Source organism: Solea solea, chromosome 15 (assembly GCF_958295425.1).
Source record: "Solea solea chromosome 15, fSolSol10.1, whole genome shotgun sequence".
Classification (NCBI taxonomy): Eukaryota; Metazoa; Chordata; class Actinopteri; order Pleuronectiformes; family Soleidae; genus Solea; species Solea solea.
Window position 1 is genome coordinate 19582038 of NC_081148.1, and position 17335 is coordinate 19599372.

General features: G+C 38.5%; 2 protein-coding genes across 2 annotated transcripts; one reads left to right on the forward strand and one right to left on the reverse strand.

The window, feature by feature from the left end:
• The first annotated feature begins 66 nt into the window (after positions 1 to 66).
• eif4e1c (eukaryotic translation initiation factor 4E family member 1c) lies at positions 67 to 8769 on the forward strand. Its single transcript, XM_058652438.1, has 7 exons — positions 67 to 226; positions 3081 to 3166; positions 5617 to 5712; positions 6129 to 6192; positions 6370 to 6483; positions 6614 to 6753; positions 7583 to 8769. Exons 1-7 carry the CDS (start codon positions 209 to 211, stop codon positions 7695 to 7697), a joined length of 633 nt encoding a protein of 210 aa, XP_058508421.1. The 5' UTR covers positions 67 to 208; the 3' UTR covers positions 7698 to 8769.
• A 1150-nt stretch (positions 8770 to 9919) lies between these two features.
• On the reverse strand, positions 9920 to 15894 carry si:dkey-228d14.5 (uncharacterized protein LOC796266 homolog). Its single transcript, XM_058650811.1, has 7 exons — positions 15594 to 15894; positions 14242 to 14289; positions 13856 to 13918; positions 13705 to 13772; positions 13469 to 13599; positions 12383 to 12560; positions 9920 to 11555 (listed from the first exon to the last, which is right to left on the reverse strand). Exons 1-7 carry the CDS (start codon positions 15653 to 15655, stop codon positions 11362 to 11364), a joined length of 744 nt encoding a protein of 247 aa, XP_058506794.1. The 5' UTR covers positions 15656 to 15894; the 3' UTR covers positions 9920 to 11361.
• Between the last annotated feature and the right edge of the window lie 1441 nt (positions 15895 to 17335).

Consider the following 17335-nt stretch of genomic DNA (forward strand, 5'->3'; position numbering starts at 1 on the left):
CTGCTTTGATCTTCAATCTAAGCAGACACTGATGAGAAGCGCAAAACACAAACTATGAAATAAACTGCTCAGAATGTGCACATACAGTGTTTGTTGCCCTCCTTGGTTCGCCCTTAACAAATGTGGACTGCGGCGGCTTCCGTAGGAGTGTGAGTAGTCTGGGAGTGACGCCGCAGCGCTGAACGAGCAGAACATTTCTTCTGTCAAGATGGCGACATCGGAGCCGGTAAGATAAAGCTAGGGGGTGAAAGAATCCACTCAGTTGCACGTAAATATCAGCCACGTCGTCCGCGGATCTGGCGGTACTATCACGCCGCCACACTTCTTTGACACGACAGCCGCCTTTTATTGCGAAGTGTTCGAGTTTCGGGTGACAGACGCGTGAATTGGCGTGGATCAAAGCTAGCGTTAGCATGCACAGCAATGTGATGCATGAGACTTTGTTGGCAGGGAGGGACACAGTGGCTGTACGTCGTTCATTCAAACTCCACTTACTGGCGTCTTTTTCCCCACACCTACACGACTCCGTGTCTTCGTGTTGTTTTAATGAGTCTTTAGCAAATTTAAATACTCACACATTGACGATGCCTGTGGCATTTTTGACAGATTGGACACGTGTGTGTTTAGCTCGTCGCTAGCATAGCACATCTGTTAAAACTAACGCTAGCCAACGTTCACTTACATAAGTTTTTATATATAAGAACCACCTGAGAAAATACTTAGCTCTCCGAGTAACACCGTTATCACAAAACGTTAAAACAGTGGTGTAAATAGGCCGAGCAAAGTCAGCCACGGACTTTTCACAGTAGGCATATTTAGTCCCAATAAGATAATTTGCTTGCAACTCCATTATTATTATTGAATGTGTTCTAATTATGTTATTTGTCTAATTTTTACGTATTCATGAAATCCACTCCTATCACATATCCTGGTATAGATAGATGGATGGATGGATAGATAGTAGGGATACACAATATTATCGATATCGGCAGATATTGGCTTTAAAATGTATTATCAGATATCGGCAAACGCACCAAGTTCCACCAATATGACTAATGACAGTAGGCTAAATAGGCTGCTACTTCCTACAACTAGTGTTCTTTAGGGGTGGGATGGTACCACTTCTTTGTGTGCAATATCAATATCACAAACTTGACTATCTACGATATTAGTCTGACACAGTCATACTGTGATGGCTTGAGGCAGGAAAGATTTCTTGTAACTAGTGTATATACTATAGAACAGTATTTCTGATCTTCCTCAAAGTACCACCAGAGGAAGTTTGCATACCACTGGTGGTACACATACCACTTTTTGACAACTACATACTTACATGAATATCAGGGTAGCTTAGATTTTAATGAGACTGTGTGTTTATTGTTCTCCTCCCTGTTACCTGTAATTGTTGGAATTGTTCTCGTCGTAGAGCAGGTCACTCCTGTGGAAAATGTAGGTCATGTGTTTCGACAATGTCGTGATATTTAACTGTAGGTGACCTAAGTTACTCTAATGTGACCATGGTGGCCCTTTTAAAAGTTAATTTTATCTAACTGGAACAGTTATACAGGTCACTTTTAGTGATGACGTTAAGCTAAACACAAGACCTAATTTGAGCTGCAGTGTGTTATGAATAGAGCTGTCACAAATGGTCTGCAATAATAAAAAAAAAAGATATTAGTAATATATTATTAGAACTGCCGAAACCTCCTGGATCAACTAAATTCAAATTGCCTTTGTCTCTCTCTCTTGAAAAATGTTATAAATGATTAAAGCACACACCTCCACCACCCACTCCTTAGGTCATAACGTACAGCCCCAAACAATTTCTCCAAAATCCATCCTTAACTTTTTAGTCCCATGCTGGTCACAGACAGTCTACAGTATAAACCACAGTAAAAATGTGTATTTGCTGTTTCATTGTAATGTGTACTTATTGTTTAAAAATAAACATTTGATATGTCTTGGAGAGCATTTTCCCAATTTTAGTACACTCAAATGATGAGTCATAATCTGTATTTGGGTTACCACCATGCCTACATCTCTAGAAAATGTAATCAAAATCTGTGCTTGAGTTAGGCTGCTTGCAGGCAGGCACATATGGTCAAAAACATAACCTCTTTGGTGGACGTCATTCAAATGCAAACACGGGTCAGCCTCTCAAACGAGAGCATTTGTGGCATTTTGTTGTTATATATAGTAAATGAAAGGGGGGGATGGAATTATTTAGAGGGCACAAACCTCTGCATTTCCTCAGAAGGACAAACAAAATGGCAGTGAATAATTGTTTCCAATGAAAGGGCTCAGTCTCCTCAGTAGCATGGAAGTGTTTTTTCAGTGTTAGACATTGCCAAACCACTGCCCTCTGTAAAATTAGTTTAATGTGATTGGAGACAGTTTTGTGTTTGGTTGCACTTTAACCCCAAAGTTGAATGTTTTTATAGTTACATATACAAACTTTTTTTGCATAATTTCTTCATAATGTGTACAATGTGTTTTTTAATAAGGGGAAAACCCCCAATGTAAAATCTGAAGTTTTTTTTAGGCCGTATTGCCCAGGCCTTAACCACAAACATGGTCAAAATAAAAACTTAAGAAATGACTGCACAAACCTCCGTTTCTCCTTCCACAGTTTCTCATTGTCAGAACACTCCCCCATCTCACAACGCTTGTTTTCTTAAAAATCCAGAATAACAGATCTGTGTCATCACCGTATTCTAATAATTTTGTCCTTGGACAATAACCTACATCCCCAAAAAAATCTAATCTGTCCTTTACTTTTTGAACAATGCTGCTCACAGACAAACATGGCCAACAACAGAACCTCCTTGGTGGAGGTAGTTGATTATTTTATTGTATCTATATATTTAAACATTTTCTTGGAAGAAATGATTAGAGTTAATAGGATTTTTGACAATAATTAGTTCCCACTCTACAGCTGTAACCAAAATTCTTCATCTCGTGTCATATCAGGAGATAAGTAAAACATTTATGCTCATCCCACCTCTGCTGAAAGCCTGTGTTATTCTCCATGATTGTGCTGTATTAAATGTGTATGTGTATGTGCATGTGTCTCTCTACAGAAAGCACCTGAAACTGAAGATCAACCGACTGAAAGCCAGGTCGTTGCGAATCCCGAGCAGTATGTTAAACACCCCTTGCAAAACAGGTGAGAATAGAAAAACAGCTGCTGTGTTTGACAGGATGTTACAACTGAAATGTTGTTGGTTGCCATCAACTTTGTATTATTCTTATATTCATCGAGTTTAAGACAACAACCGACAGGAGTATCTGAGGAATCCAGTTTTGGTCAATTCTGGATGGATAGATAGACAGTGTATGTTAACATTTATTTAACCATTGGTAAATTAACAGAGATAGAAGGTATTCCTCTTAGTTCAGTGATGAGCACATTTCATCTCCGTTTAAGGGAAAGGCTTCACTTCCTCATTAAATCGGGGTCATTTTCTAATTTTGCGCCACTTGAATGTTGTAGTCATCGGTTTTAAGGATCTTTCTTTATTTTAGCTTAAATCAGAAACCTAAAATAGGCTTCAGGGGCATTCAGTCTGGGAATTACCTAATAGGTCACTTTGTAGATCATTCTTCATATTTAGCCCAGCTTCACAGGTCAAGGTTGACCACCAGGAGGCTCTGTTGAATTGGAGATTATTATAAATTTGATTCAAAACCGTATATTTGAACTTAAACTAGTGTCTCATATCCCTGCTCCAGCAGTCAGCATGAATGGGCCTTTTCCTTAATAAGTGACTGAGTCAGATAAATGTAGTGTGAGTTTGGCGTAAAGATTACCAAGACTTGGTTTCTCCATAACAGGTGAAGTTCAGCCAAAGAACTCAAACAAGCAGCCATAAAGCAGGTTCAGGCATGAGCGTGGTTGTCAAATTTGCCAAAAATATGTAAATAAGTTGCTGCACTCAATTCTGTCGTTACTGTGTTCATGCACAAACACATCCACCTCTAACTGTCTCACTGGCTGTTTTGTAAACATTTAGCCTATTTGGTTCATTTTCACAACAGACCACATCACCAAACCAAAAAATGTATTTTCGTTTTGTTTCTGGCGCCATTATTAGTGAAGCAATAGGGTTTCCTCAAGGTAGTTAGATTATGTCTGAATCTAGTACATGTACTTCATAACAACACTAAAGGTAGACAGATTCATCGGGTGGGCCGATTAATCAGTATGATGTTTTAGTCTGAAGTTAAAACAAAGACTGCGTCTCTCAGTCACTGTTGATCCTGTCTCCTCACGTGTGTTCCCTTTATTTCAAAATACCACCTACAGTCCACAGTTAAAATAGTAGCTACATGTGTTTGGTAATCCTGTTCCCACGCCGACGCCTTGGGGGGGGGGGGGGGGGGGGGGGGGGGGGGAGTGTTTGCTCATTGAGGATTTTAAACAATTTAAGATGCTCTATGACATGTTAGTCTGGCAGACTTTGGAGACGTGACGAGACAGGCTCATCATCGATCAATCACTGGCTTAATTTAAACTCTGCCCTGTTTGTTTACATTTCAAAACATGTATACAAACTGTCCTTGGCTGGATTCACCATAGTAGTGCCGACTCATCTCTCCACCTGCGTTGTGCAATAACGTGTGGAGTAAGTTGCGACATGACACAACTGCATTCTTGTCTCATGATTTGGCTTTGTTCAGTTTATTAATATCTGCTTGTGTGGCACATGGGCCAGGTTGATGCTGTGAGGGTGGAGGGGCCACAAGGTTCATGTGATGTCCTCTCATTACCCTCATCCCTCCCCCTTCTAGCCCCTTCCTGGGTATAGATGAAAGAATAACAGCACCATCATAAACAAAGGCTGCATTTGTCATGCTTCTGACGGTCGGCTCTCTGTTATTTTGTACTGTACTGTTTGTGACCAGCTGCTGTATTTTGTTGTTATTTTGGGTGTGTAGCTGTGTAGGGTTGCGTTCCAAACTTAAAGGGCTGTTTCACCCTTTTTTTCCCACTTGGTCAAGTGAAGAATGTGGCTGTGTTTGTTTATCACATTCTATTACAGAGTTGGATCAAACTTGCAATAAATAACTGGAAATATTCACATTTAAGAAGCTGAAAAATCAGTTTGTTTTACTGTTACTACGTTTATTTTAATAATAAAATAAAGGTTGCAGCTAAACTAATTTGCACCCAATTTCAATATCCAAGAAATTGGATTTTTCAATTATGTACTATGAATGAATTGTTACAGCAAACATCTACATCGCCACCACTGGATTCCTCCCACATCTTCTGATGTTACTCAAAGCGGTGCTATGACTTGGATTTTGTGTTTAGCAAACATGTAGTTTGTGTTGAAGTTTCCATTAAAAACTGTTACTTACATATGTCATTTGTTTCAACGTTGTGTCAACTTTGATGCAATGTCAACGACTTAAACCTTCAAAGTTATTAAAGCTCTGGCTTATGTTTCATTTTTTAATACATATCTTTCCCAGCAAATGCATTTTTGTTTGTTTGGTTTTTTTAGTCTAGAAAAGAAATTCCTTTAATTGTGTTTTTAAGGTTTTTTGGCAGTGCTATGATGCTTCTGAGTGTTTCTGATTCCCGTCTGTCCCCCTCTCCGTCTATCTCAGATGGGCCCTGTGGTATTTCAAAAATGACAAGAGCAAAAGCTGGACAGAGAACTTGCGTCTCATTTCCAAATTTGACACAGTGGAAGACTTTTGGGCGTAAGTTTTCTCTTAATTATTCTGCAGTGTAATTACAGTGTGTGTGTAAATTATCTCATTAATGCACATGATCACAAAGAGGAATTGTTTTCAGCCTTGAACATGATATTCTATCTAACAATACAACTGTATACATTTTTAAAGCTTTATCAGATTTACACAGGTGTGAATTTTCATCTACCTCATTCATTGTATGTTGTTCTGCAGTATATAATGTGGTTATTGTGTTACAGTCACTTACTACAGGTTTTACTTGTAGTGGCACATTTTTGCATAAAACATACACAGAACATATTTCTCAGATTTAAACACTTGCACTGCATTAATAGTGTTAAATTATTCTCTCCAGTGTACCTTTCATTTCAGCTATGTCGGATCAAGCTGAAATTTTTTTTTTTTTTGTTTGTTTTTTACAGATTATACAACCACATACAGCAACCAAGCAAACTTGGCTTTGGCTGCGATTATTGCTTATTTAAGGTAAGGATTCGTAAACAAAAAATGTATTCATGTAAAATCTGACACATTTTGTGGCAGCAAAAAAAATCTCTCAAACATCTCACTGAAAGTTCATAGAGATGCATCAGAATAAAGAAACAATTTCACCAGTTAGTTTTTATGTTGTGTAGTTTAACCGTGTTCAATTAAACTTGCTAGGACGGGATTAAGCCGATGTGGGAGGATGACAGGAACAAGCTGGGAGGTCGATGGTTGATGACTCTCAATAAACAACAGAGACACAACGACCTCGACCGCTACTGGATGGAAACGGTACAAAATACAGTGTTTTGTTGAGCTTCATAAATCAACGCTGTTGTTCTTTTTTTCACATAAAACTCAAAGATTGAGAGCGTAATTCAAAAAAGGAAAGTATAATTAATATATAGAGTGTGTTTTCCAGCTCTTGTGTTTAGTTGGTGAGTCGTTCGATGAGGCGAGTGAAGATGTGTGCGGCGCTGTTGTCAACGTCAGACCTAAAGGTGACAAAATAGCCATCTGGACGAGCAACTGCCAAAACAGGGATGCCATCATAACGATAGGGTAAGTCGTCGGGCTGAATGATTTTTGAATAGATATTGTATTGCGATTATTTTGTCGGGAACTGCGATTGCGATGTGATTTGTGATATCAGAGGGAATGGTCATTTTCACATTATTATTCTCATTTTCATTCGAAAAACAAATTTATAAATGATTACTGTGTGATATTTGTGCAGATCTGTGAGAAACAATTAAAAAATCAAATAATATTTGGCTTAAAAAAATATTGCACCTCCTGCAATTTGAAAATTGCAATAGGCCGATTTCAATAAAAATGTGATTAATTGTTCAGCCCTAGTAAGTAGTAATGTCACAGTCTTGTCTTGTTTCCATCATGATACAATACGGTACGGTTTGGGAAAGGTAAAGCGTTTCGACTAAGAACAATACCTTTACTTGGTAGGTGGGATGTGGGCTGTAGCCGATGTAGAGTGACATTGTACCTGTGCGACAACGTCAACCTTGAACGTGACACAACAGATAAGAATGGAGCAGCTCGGTTATTTTTCTGCTCGGTTTGTGGCCCTTTGTCTCACTAAGACGTCCAGCTTTGTATGAGTATATGCTGCAGGAGTCATAAGGGAGTGATGCTCCGTCACCCAATCAGCTGACTGGCGTGGGTCTAGCTCCACCCATACGTACCATTACTCTGGTACCCCAAGAGTTATTTTGGTACTGTTCCTAATGGAAATGCAAAGAAATACAAACCGTACCGCGCCCAACAGCTTCTGTTAATATCAACATAAAGCAAAGATGTCCACTAGAGGGAGACTCTACATTAACGTTCATCCCCCATCACTGAGTTGACCTTACGTTTTGTGTCTCCACAGGCAACTTTATAAAGAGCGCCTGAGCATCCCCATCAAAGCCGTCATTGGCTACCAGTCGCATGATGACACGTCCAGCAAGAGCGGATCCACCACCAAGAACATGTACTCTGTTTGAAACCCTCTCCAAAAAACAAAAACAAACAACAACCCTCTTTCAACTTGCTGTAGATTTAAACAATTACCAATCCGCATCATCACATTAATAACTTTTTGAGTTGTCAACTACTGTAGTGTCCTTTCCTTTTACCGAAAAGACAGTTGTTCTTAGTGTGTACAGTTGGAGCTTCCCCCCCACACACACACACACACACACACACACACACACACAACATGAGATATAACAGTGGAGAGGTTTTCAAAATAAGAGGATTCGGATGAATATGTTATACACAAGCATCAGCTAGAGAACACAAGTCACTTCCCTTTTAGAATTGAAAAGTAATCATACCAGTAACCTTTCCTCGCATAGGTGAGAACAAGCTTTTTTGTTCTCACTCCATACAAAAAAAACGCGTTCCTCACCTCACAGAAGAAGATGATAGACAACTTATCCTGTCAAAGGGCAAATTTTAAGAGCAATTTTAACTAGATTTTTTCCAGAAGTGTTAAGCATGAGCTGGACTTTCAGACACACCGGTTTGAAAAATCTACAGTATCTTTAAAGATTTGTTAAAAAGCTGTGGTCACAAATCCAAAGTGTAAGGTTTGGATAAAGGTCACTTTTTTTGTTTCAGCCATGCTGGAACTGTGGAATATTGCTTGTAGTACTATTTGAACTTTATTTTTTCCTTCCCCTTACATTTATTTATAATGTATGCATTGCAGTTGATAGTTAACACAACCATGAAATCTGGTGTTTTTTTTCAAATTGTTATTTTTCCTTTTTTCTTCTCTCTTTCTTTTCCTTTTTTGTTATTGAGGTTGATCATGTGGACTACTGCATATAGATGACATTTTTTACAGTGTACCATACAGTAAAGATGCTGACATACATAGGTGTGCTTTTCACTGTTTTCTTCCTAACAAAAAACTGTAGATAATGTCGCACTTCTCTCTTGGTTGATGCGAAGGAAAGATGATATTCATTGTGAAATGACTGCTCATAATGTATCTTTATTATCTGTAATTCCAGGATGTATATTACCTTCTTTCAAGTAAAGGTTAAGTGCTTTGCATTAAAACCAGAACCACGTTGCCTCATTTTGTCTTTAGGTTCCCTGCGAATGTTCAACCAAGCTACAGTAGTTCGGCCGGGCGACGGTAGCTCAGTGGTAGAGCGAGTCGATGTGTCCTTGGGCAAGACACTCAACCCCACGTTGATAGAAAAATGTGCTGCATGTGCCGTCTGAAAGTGTGAGTCAATGGCAAAACTGTAGTGTAAAGCAGCTTTCAGTGGTCATCAAGACTAGAAAATACACACCATTTACCAATCGTGAACACAAATATTTAATGTGTAGACATGGTCAAGAAAACTGGATTAAGTTCAAACCAAGCATCAGGATGGAGAAGAAAGTAGTTTTTTTTTTTTTACATGACTGAGTGGAGTTGAACAATAGTTTTTAAATCCAAGCAATTATAGGAAAGTTGGAAACACTAAATATCTTTATGTTCTCTTTTTACTTTAGAGTTTAGTAGTCGCAATAACACTCAAGGTCACCTTTCAGGACACGTTAAAAGAGCAGCAAAATACAACATTCAAAGCTAGAAACTTAAAATGAGAGCTAAAAAGAAGTTAATACATTGATGTGGTTGAGCTCCATCTTGTTTTATATCCAAAACACAATCAAAATTGAACTGAAGCATAACCAATACACATGGAACAGACTGGCTGCTCTGAGAGTTGATCTTCAGGGATTTTGACACAACCAATCTCTAGTGTTTACTGGAAGAAAGTCTGAAAAATGAGAAAATGTCCCATGAGTTCCTGCTGCAAATATGTCTCCATGATGCCAGAGATTAAAAGGATAGTGGTTATGAAGAGAACCCTCTCTGAACACACACGTCAAACCTTGAAGTAGATGAGCTACAGCAGCAGAAGACCACACTGGGAGCCACTCCTGCCAATTTATCAGGTCTACCTGTGTACCTAATAAAGTGGCCCGTGAGTGTAGGACTTTGACATGCAGTAGCTCATTTCTGCCACATGAGGGCATTGGAAACGAGCTGTCAACACTTGAATTTATGAAATGCGATGAGGTGACTGTTGGCAAACAGTTTCTTATTTTCACTGACAGCTGTATCGTCTTTAGGCTCTCATTGGATTTTTAGGTTTAGTTCTGAAAAACAAAGACACAATAACATAAATACTGGATCTCAAATGACAGAAACAAAACCTGCTGTTGTATCAAAACCATTTATTTCAGTAGCTGCTTTACGTGGTTAACAGTAAGTGGATTACACCGAAAGACCACACCAATTAATTATTGCATACACACACAGAACAAAGTGCACATAAATAGACCACACCTAATACATGTGGTAATGGAAAAATAACGACCAACACCCACTATTGATTGTGCTACATCTCAACCTGTCGGGAGATTTTCCCCTCCTTGTTTTCCGTAGGCACAGTGAATAAAGTGTCAAAACAGAATTTGTCACTCAGTAAAACATCCAGTCAAACAGGATTCTGTGCTCTTACAGGAATTTTATGTTTTTCTTGTAACGTCCTCCGCCCTTCACCTTTAACTTCACTAAAGCCGGGCAAAGGTATTTGTACGGCACATTTTGGCAGGAAGGTTCCTCAAAGTGTTTTAACATTAACTACTGAGTGAAGCAACATGAGATGATACAAAAAAGACTAACAGTGCAGTGTGTTTAAAGATGATCTGAAGGCTTTTCCAAAAAAAAGAAAAGTCTTCAGCAGTGATTTAGACCACTTCTTATTGTTGGATTGTTCCATAATGTGAGGAGCCTAGAAACTGAATGCTGCCTCTCCATGTTTAGTTCAGACTGTCATACAGACGACCCGAGCGGTCTGGATGTTTCATAACTTAACTGCAGCTCAGAAATGTGCGTAAAACGTTAAGTGCTTTCTTTGACGAAAGAGGAAGCAAGTGTAAGGATCTGAGAGCAGGACGTAATCTAATTTTTCTGGTGTGTTTATGTGTGTGCACGTAAAGGACCTTTACTGGCATGAACACTGACCGTATGAGGACCAGTATTTCTCAAGGAGACCATAAACTGGTCCGAATGAGGCAGAATCACAATTCTACCTTATAAGAGTTGTGGTTAAGTTAAGGCAGAGGTCTTGGACTTAATCGCCACTTAAAGGTTTTTTTAGTTACAGCTTACTTTTGCATTATAAATACATTGTTATCGTGAACTATACATCGTTCCATATAACACAGACACTCCTGAAATTCAGTCTGGCCCCCTACTGTGCTGACCAGATGCTCAGTGGCCCCTGAGGTCACTTGAGATTGAGACCCCCTGGTCAAGGTTAAGGTTTAAGCTTTAACCGGTTATGGTAGAGTAAAGGTTAGGGATGAGGCTTTGTCTCAGGCCATGTCAAATGAATGGACTCGAATTCTGAATCACTCAACTCAATGAACAGCACTTTTCAATCTTAGGTTAATTTATCTGTGGCAAAATGACAACATCCTGTTTTCAATAAATATGGAAACATATACAGAAGAGAAATGTCCACTAATCGAGATCATACAACAAAGTGCTTAATAGTCTGTGTAAGCAGAGCCACGGTCCAGCCTCTGTCTTTGCAGATGTCTGTCTCACTGAGTCCGTCCTGTGAGCTCCGGCTGGACTGTGTCAGTCTCACATCAGGACAGCGACAGCATGATCAGCTTCTCTTCCTCGCGTGCGCTCAGCAGATTTGAAATCACGAAGGAGGAGAAGAAGTAAAACTCCATGACGTAGCTGAGCTCAAACAACTCCAGGTTGACGCTGAGCATCCACTCAAACACAGCAGACATGTGTTTGTAATAGTCCAGCTGCTGGGCAAAGAAAATGGCATCTGAAGGTTTTCACGTTAAGGCATAAATACACAAGATCAACTGCAGCCAGCCTATGACCAACTTCATGGTGTTCCCAGCCTGTGGTTCCACCAGAGACACTGAGACAAAAACTAGAGGAACACTTCCTTTATTGTGAATTTATGTAAAATAGCCTCACAAATATTGTCGTCGCGAAATCATGATGGAATAGTGTGATATCATTTTATATATATATATATATATATATATATATATATATATATATATATATATATATATATATATATATATAATATAATATAATAATATAATATAATATAATATAATATAATATAATATAATATATATATAATAAAACAAATAGACTGAAATGTGTCTGAAATACCTTTGTTATGTTAATTTCACACAGAAATTAGATATTTTTGAATGATTTTACAGGGAATTTCAACATTCACCAGACATTTTCCTTCCACTCCAAGCATAAACCATGCGTGCATCAACATGTTGTGCCATAGAGTCTCACACCCTACACCTCTCCAGTAAAGCCACTGTGCAGTGAAACAGTGTCATATTTAAAGAGTATTGAAGGTAAACCGTGGTTAAAGATTGATGTGGTTAAAATACCATTAAAACAAATCTGCATCAGTTACGTGAACTATACACAGCGACCAGTCCTACTTTGTAAACAGAGCAGCCGACCGGATTCATAAAAGAGTATTACACAGCCGTCACTGCTAAAGTGACCCTTTGACCTCAGCTGAATAAAGCCACACCAAAATAAACTTGTTCAGTTTACAATCATTCAGCCAAAGGTTCATTTCCATTCAACGTTTGTGAAAAAGGATACAGCCGACAGTGAGAATGGTTTGGATCACAGTGGAGGCGATGCGTAGCGGGTAGAGGAACTTTTCATATCCTGACAGTGCGCACTTGGAGGTCAGCGAGGTGAGCAGCACGGTGTAGAAGCAGATGCACATGAAGCTGACGGCGGCTCCGAAGTAGTGGAGGAGTGGCAGGTAACCTGGCTGTGGAGGAGTGAGGCAGAGGAACCAGACGTTGAAATGATCTTAAAGAAACTACAATAATATGTAACATATATTATGACAATTTCGTGTCAAAAGTATGATCATTGCAACTGAGTGTTTTGAGGGTGGGAAGAAATTCACACAGACATGCAATCTCCACACAGAAAGGGAATCGAACCCAGCACCTTCTCGCAGTGAGGCAACAGTACTAACCACTACCAGTGCTAACAGTCTTGTATAAAAGGACCTTAAAGGGATACTTGAGTAGAAGTACAAGTATCTTACCAGAAAATGACTTCTTTTTTTTTATAATAAGTAAAAGTCGAAAGTTAAAGTTTATGACATTTACTGTACCTTTCTGATATAAAATGTACTTAAGTTTTCGAAGTAAAAGTATTAAAAAAAGTGTGGATTGTGCAATGGTAGCTCAGTGGTAGGGTGAGTTGTCTTAAGACAACTGTTGCATGCGTGTGAATGGCAAAACTATGGTGTAAAGCAGCTCATCGAGACTAGAAAAGCTCGATACAAATACAGACCGTTGAGTAGCAAAGATAGTTAGAGGAAACGTAGTGGAGTAAAAGTAACAGTTACTAGTAAAGCACAGACACGTGAATTTTGTACTTAAGTGCAGTTACAAAAAAGTATTTATACTTTGTTACTTACAACACAAGAACATCAACAGAAGTTACACACTGGAGCTTTAAACTGCACCGTTTACATTTCTTACTAAAAAAAAAACACGTAAGAGATCGACTGTATAATCTCTGCAAACTCTGTTACTCGTGTTTGAAACAAAGTGTCTCAGTCCCGGTGCAAAGTGAAGATGTTATTGTTTTATCATCCCTATGATAAAGAAGAAGTAAACATTGCACAGTACACTATGTACCTCTGACAAGTGCAGTACTCACGTTGCAGTTTCCGGCTGCGAATGCCCCCATGGCTGCCACCACACCAAAGACCAGGGCAAACTTACTCTGCATGGAATGACACGCGTGTCTCTCCATCACATGTGCATGATGGAGTAAGCAAAACAGCAGGACTGAAGAGGACAGACAGCACAGTCAAAGGTGTGCTTTAGTACATACACATCCATCACACATATAGAATAGAATGAGTCAATGTTACACTGGGCAGGTAAACTCACAGAGAAAGGATCCAGCGTTGATTGTCGCCGTGAAGAGTGAATTCTCTGGTGCACTGATTCCACTGGAGCTGCAATCGTAGGTCGTTCAGATAATTAAGTATTTGGTTCCATATTTAAAGATTAAATCAAGTCAACTCTAATTTTTTTTTACCTGATAGTAGGAACACGGCAACAGTTAGTGGACCTATTCTCGCCGCAGTATATGTCACTCCCCCTGAGAGCAAGTTAATGAAGTTTTAAAAATCTGTCACATCCAACTGAGTGGGACTTTTCTAACTTAAGAAGATGGCACTAATGCAACATCATGGATGTTAAGCTGCAGTTAAACCCCAGATAAAAAGAACAAGAAGAACAAGAAGAGCAAGAGGATAAGGAAAGGACAAGCGATGAGAAGAAAGAAAGAAAGAAAGAAAGAAAGAAAGAAAGAAAGAAAGAAAGAAAGAAAGAATATGACACTCTGGGCATTGCATCATCATGGACATAAGCTGCTGTTAAAGAAGAAAAAGAACTGATGACAGATATTGATAAACGACTTACCAGTCGTTGAGGGAGCACACGTGATAGTTGGCCAAAGCTAGTCCGTATCTGGATGTGTAAAAACAAATGAAAAGAAATGGAATTAAACCATTTTGACTGACTGTCCAACATTTAATGTTGTGAAACTTCTCAGAATGAAGGTAAATCATTATCAGCTCATTTCTACTGAATCCACCAGTGTGTGACAAGGTCGTTCTGGTTAAGGAAATAACTAAAAACATTGTTGTTAACTGAAATAAAAATAAAAACCTTACAGTTAAAAGAAAAAACCCAGCTAACTAACTGAAACAGAATTGTATGTTTATAAAACTAACTAAAACTAACTGATATTGTACCGAAAAAGTGCTTAGTTATTGTCTTTGTAAATGTATTTCATACATAAACCTTTTGGGTTTATTTTTTATAATATAAGAAGTTGTATATTATTAGCACCTGTGTGAGCACTAAGGGTAAAAATGGCATCTTTTGTTGGGGTTTTAATGACACAATACTTATTATGACCATCTTGCAACCTGGCAAATACTCCATGATACAAAAACTAAAAAAGATAAAAACTAGCAAACAAAAAAACCAAATTTAAACTAAAACATAATTTAAAAAACAAAAAGTCCAAAACAAAATATAAACTAAAACTAATGAAAAATCCAAAATCTATCACAACCTTGCTGTGTGAGAATCTGTGAGATGTAGAATAAATAAGTTTCTGATTCTACAAAACTTACGGCAGCAACAAACAATTGAAGAAGAGTGACTTTACTGTCAATTTTCGACCAGCACCTGATTTTTCGGTGTACATTTACCACTGTACGACTCACCTGAATGTGCAATAACGTCCATATGAATTCATATTCAGTGTATAAAGTGTAGAAAAGCATGCACATCAATGAACAATAAAAATCAGGTGACTATAATTAGAATGTCCTGGCTGATGGGTGTACGTCACACATAACATGTGCTGTGAAAAACTAAAAGGAAGTAAATGACAAAGCAGAAACAGGAGAGAAAAAACAATCACTGCACGTTATCTCTGATGTCTAACAAAGATTAATAATAATTCAAAGATATCTCTGATTTAGAGATTAGCACATCTCAGTTGAGTAATCCTATTTTTATATAATGCTTCGTCATTTCTCAACTGTCTGTTGTGCACACCCTGAGGCAGACCAAAATTCACCTCCGACTTTAAATGTTGGCAGTCGGCGAGCTTTTAAGTTTAAATAATAATAATTAAAATGTATGAACACACACATCCTGCCAAGATATTTCATCAGTATGACATCCTTGAACCAGCTTGTTGAACATGTTCATAGGTAAAAATGAGAAAGAGATTCTGTGAGATTCTGGTTACTTACACGGTCCATGTGCCAATAAATGACACCAGGGAGAGGACGATGGGGAAAATGATCCAGAGCATCACGTCTTGATGGTGAGGAAGAAAAATAATAAAAACTTTTCCCACTTGTCCTGGTGGCTTTTTTTCTCCAAACACTCAGCAGGCAAACGTCCGTGTTTGTGTGTAAAGTCCTTGTGTAATCAGCCTCATAACTACAGAGCAAGAGCTCTTTCAGCTCAAAACTTACAATGAGCTTGTGGTTCAGGTTTGGGAGACTTGTGCGTTAGTCAGACTTCAGACTTACGTCACTCAGATGTACAGTTGCTTTATGGAGCAGTCGCCCTTTCTGTGCCACTCCTTTGAGGCACCACCTTCTTCTGTCAGCAGAAACATGGGGTTGGCCTTCTGTGGACTGATGGGATTTTGTTTGTTTTACTCCAAAGTGACTCACCACCCATGTTACAATGACAAATGCTTCAGATTCCTCTTACGGGTCATAAGACTCCAGAGCTACCTGTTAGACCAGCAGATTTGGAGTTACTTGCATTTTTTGATTATGCTACCTCATAAATTAGATTGTATTGTATTAAATTAGATTAAACATATCCACATTGTGTCAATGACCTATACTACTTCATTAAGTAACTTGTAATAAGATGCAAATTAAGTAAATGAAAAGGCAGATTTAGGGAGTGTGTTCTTGACTGTTGGCAAATTAATACTCACAAATTAAGTCTCACTTGTCATTGTTACCTTCTAGAAAGATAAAAATACTTGGGTCATGTACACTTTTTTAAACTGATTGGTCGGAGTACAGTAAACAGAACTGACCAAACAAAGTCCTTATTTGCATTGATTTAATATCTGCACTTATATCAGATGAGCGAGGAGGACATGTGTACCAGACGAAGTAGAAGAGAGATCAGGCACTGGTTCATTAGGTCACACACCACACTCACGCTCCTCACTGAAAAAAATGAATCTGTAGTCCAACAGAGAATGTGCATGTGTCTTTTATTTCACCAAAATATTACTATGTTATTAAAAGAACTGAATGTCAAGCCATTGCTACCTTGAGCTTATTTGTTGTTATGGTGGTTTCCAAGTGTAATGAAGGCTAAAAGGAATAATTAAATAAATGAATAAATAAATGAGTGGTTCTCAAACTTTTTATATCAAATACCACCTGAGGAAAAGAAGAAAGACCCCTCGAAGTAACACCATCATCATCAACGTTAAAATACAGTGGTGTAAATAGGTCGAGCAAAGTCATCCTCCTCTTCCTCACATATACTTCAGACACAGGTAAAGTGAAATTAGATTTGAGGCCAATTACACTCAAAAGACGGAGACGGATAGCCCCTTTTTTAATGGAGGCTATGTTTGCCGTGCAACTTGCAGAGGAAGTATCAGGAAGGAAGAATAACAGTCCTGAAGATGGAATGAGAGATAAGGTGACTCTAATTATTATCATTTCATTTATTTATTTATTTTCTATGCACTCGTACCCTGGTTTATACAGTAGAACAGTATTTGTAATTTTCCTCCAAGTACCACCAGAGGAAGCTTGCGTACCACTGGTGATACATGAACCACAGTTCGAGAACCGTGGAAGAAAATGAATAGATAAAACAAAGATGCATACAGTACTGAAGACCAAGAACAAAGGGGGATCAAAGACATGGGTCTGTCTGAAAATAATTCTGGATATTGTCTTGAAACTCACGAAACTTGAGAATATTGGATTGATAAAAGTCCAGT

Coding starts and splice junctions, on each gene's coding strand:
- si:dkey-228d14.5 (XM_058650811.1), bottom strand. CDS start 15,655: ATGCTCTGGATCATTTTCCCCATCGTCCTCTCCCTGGTGTCATTTATT. Junction 14,290..15,593: donor TTTATTGGCACATGGACCGT/GTAAGTAACCAG, acceptor TTACACATCCAG/ATACGGACTAGCTTTGGCCA. Junction 13,919..14,241: donor GTGTGCTCCCTCAACGACTG/GTAAGTCGTTTA, acceptor ACTTGCTCTCAG/GGGGAGTGACATATACTGCG.
- eif4e1c (XM_058652438.1), top strand. Junction 3,167..5,616: donor AAACACCCCTTGCAAAACAG/GTGAGAATAGAA, acceptor CGTCTATCTCAG/ATGGGCCCTGTGGTATTTCA. Junction 5,713..6,128: donor ACAGTGGAAGACTTTTGGGC/GTAAGTTTTCTC, acceptor TGTTTTTTACAG/ATTATACAACCACATACAGC.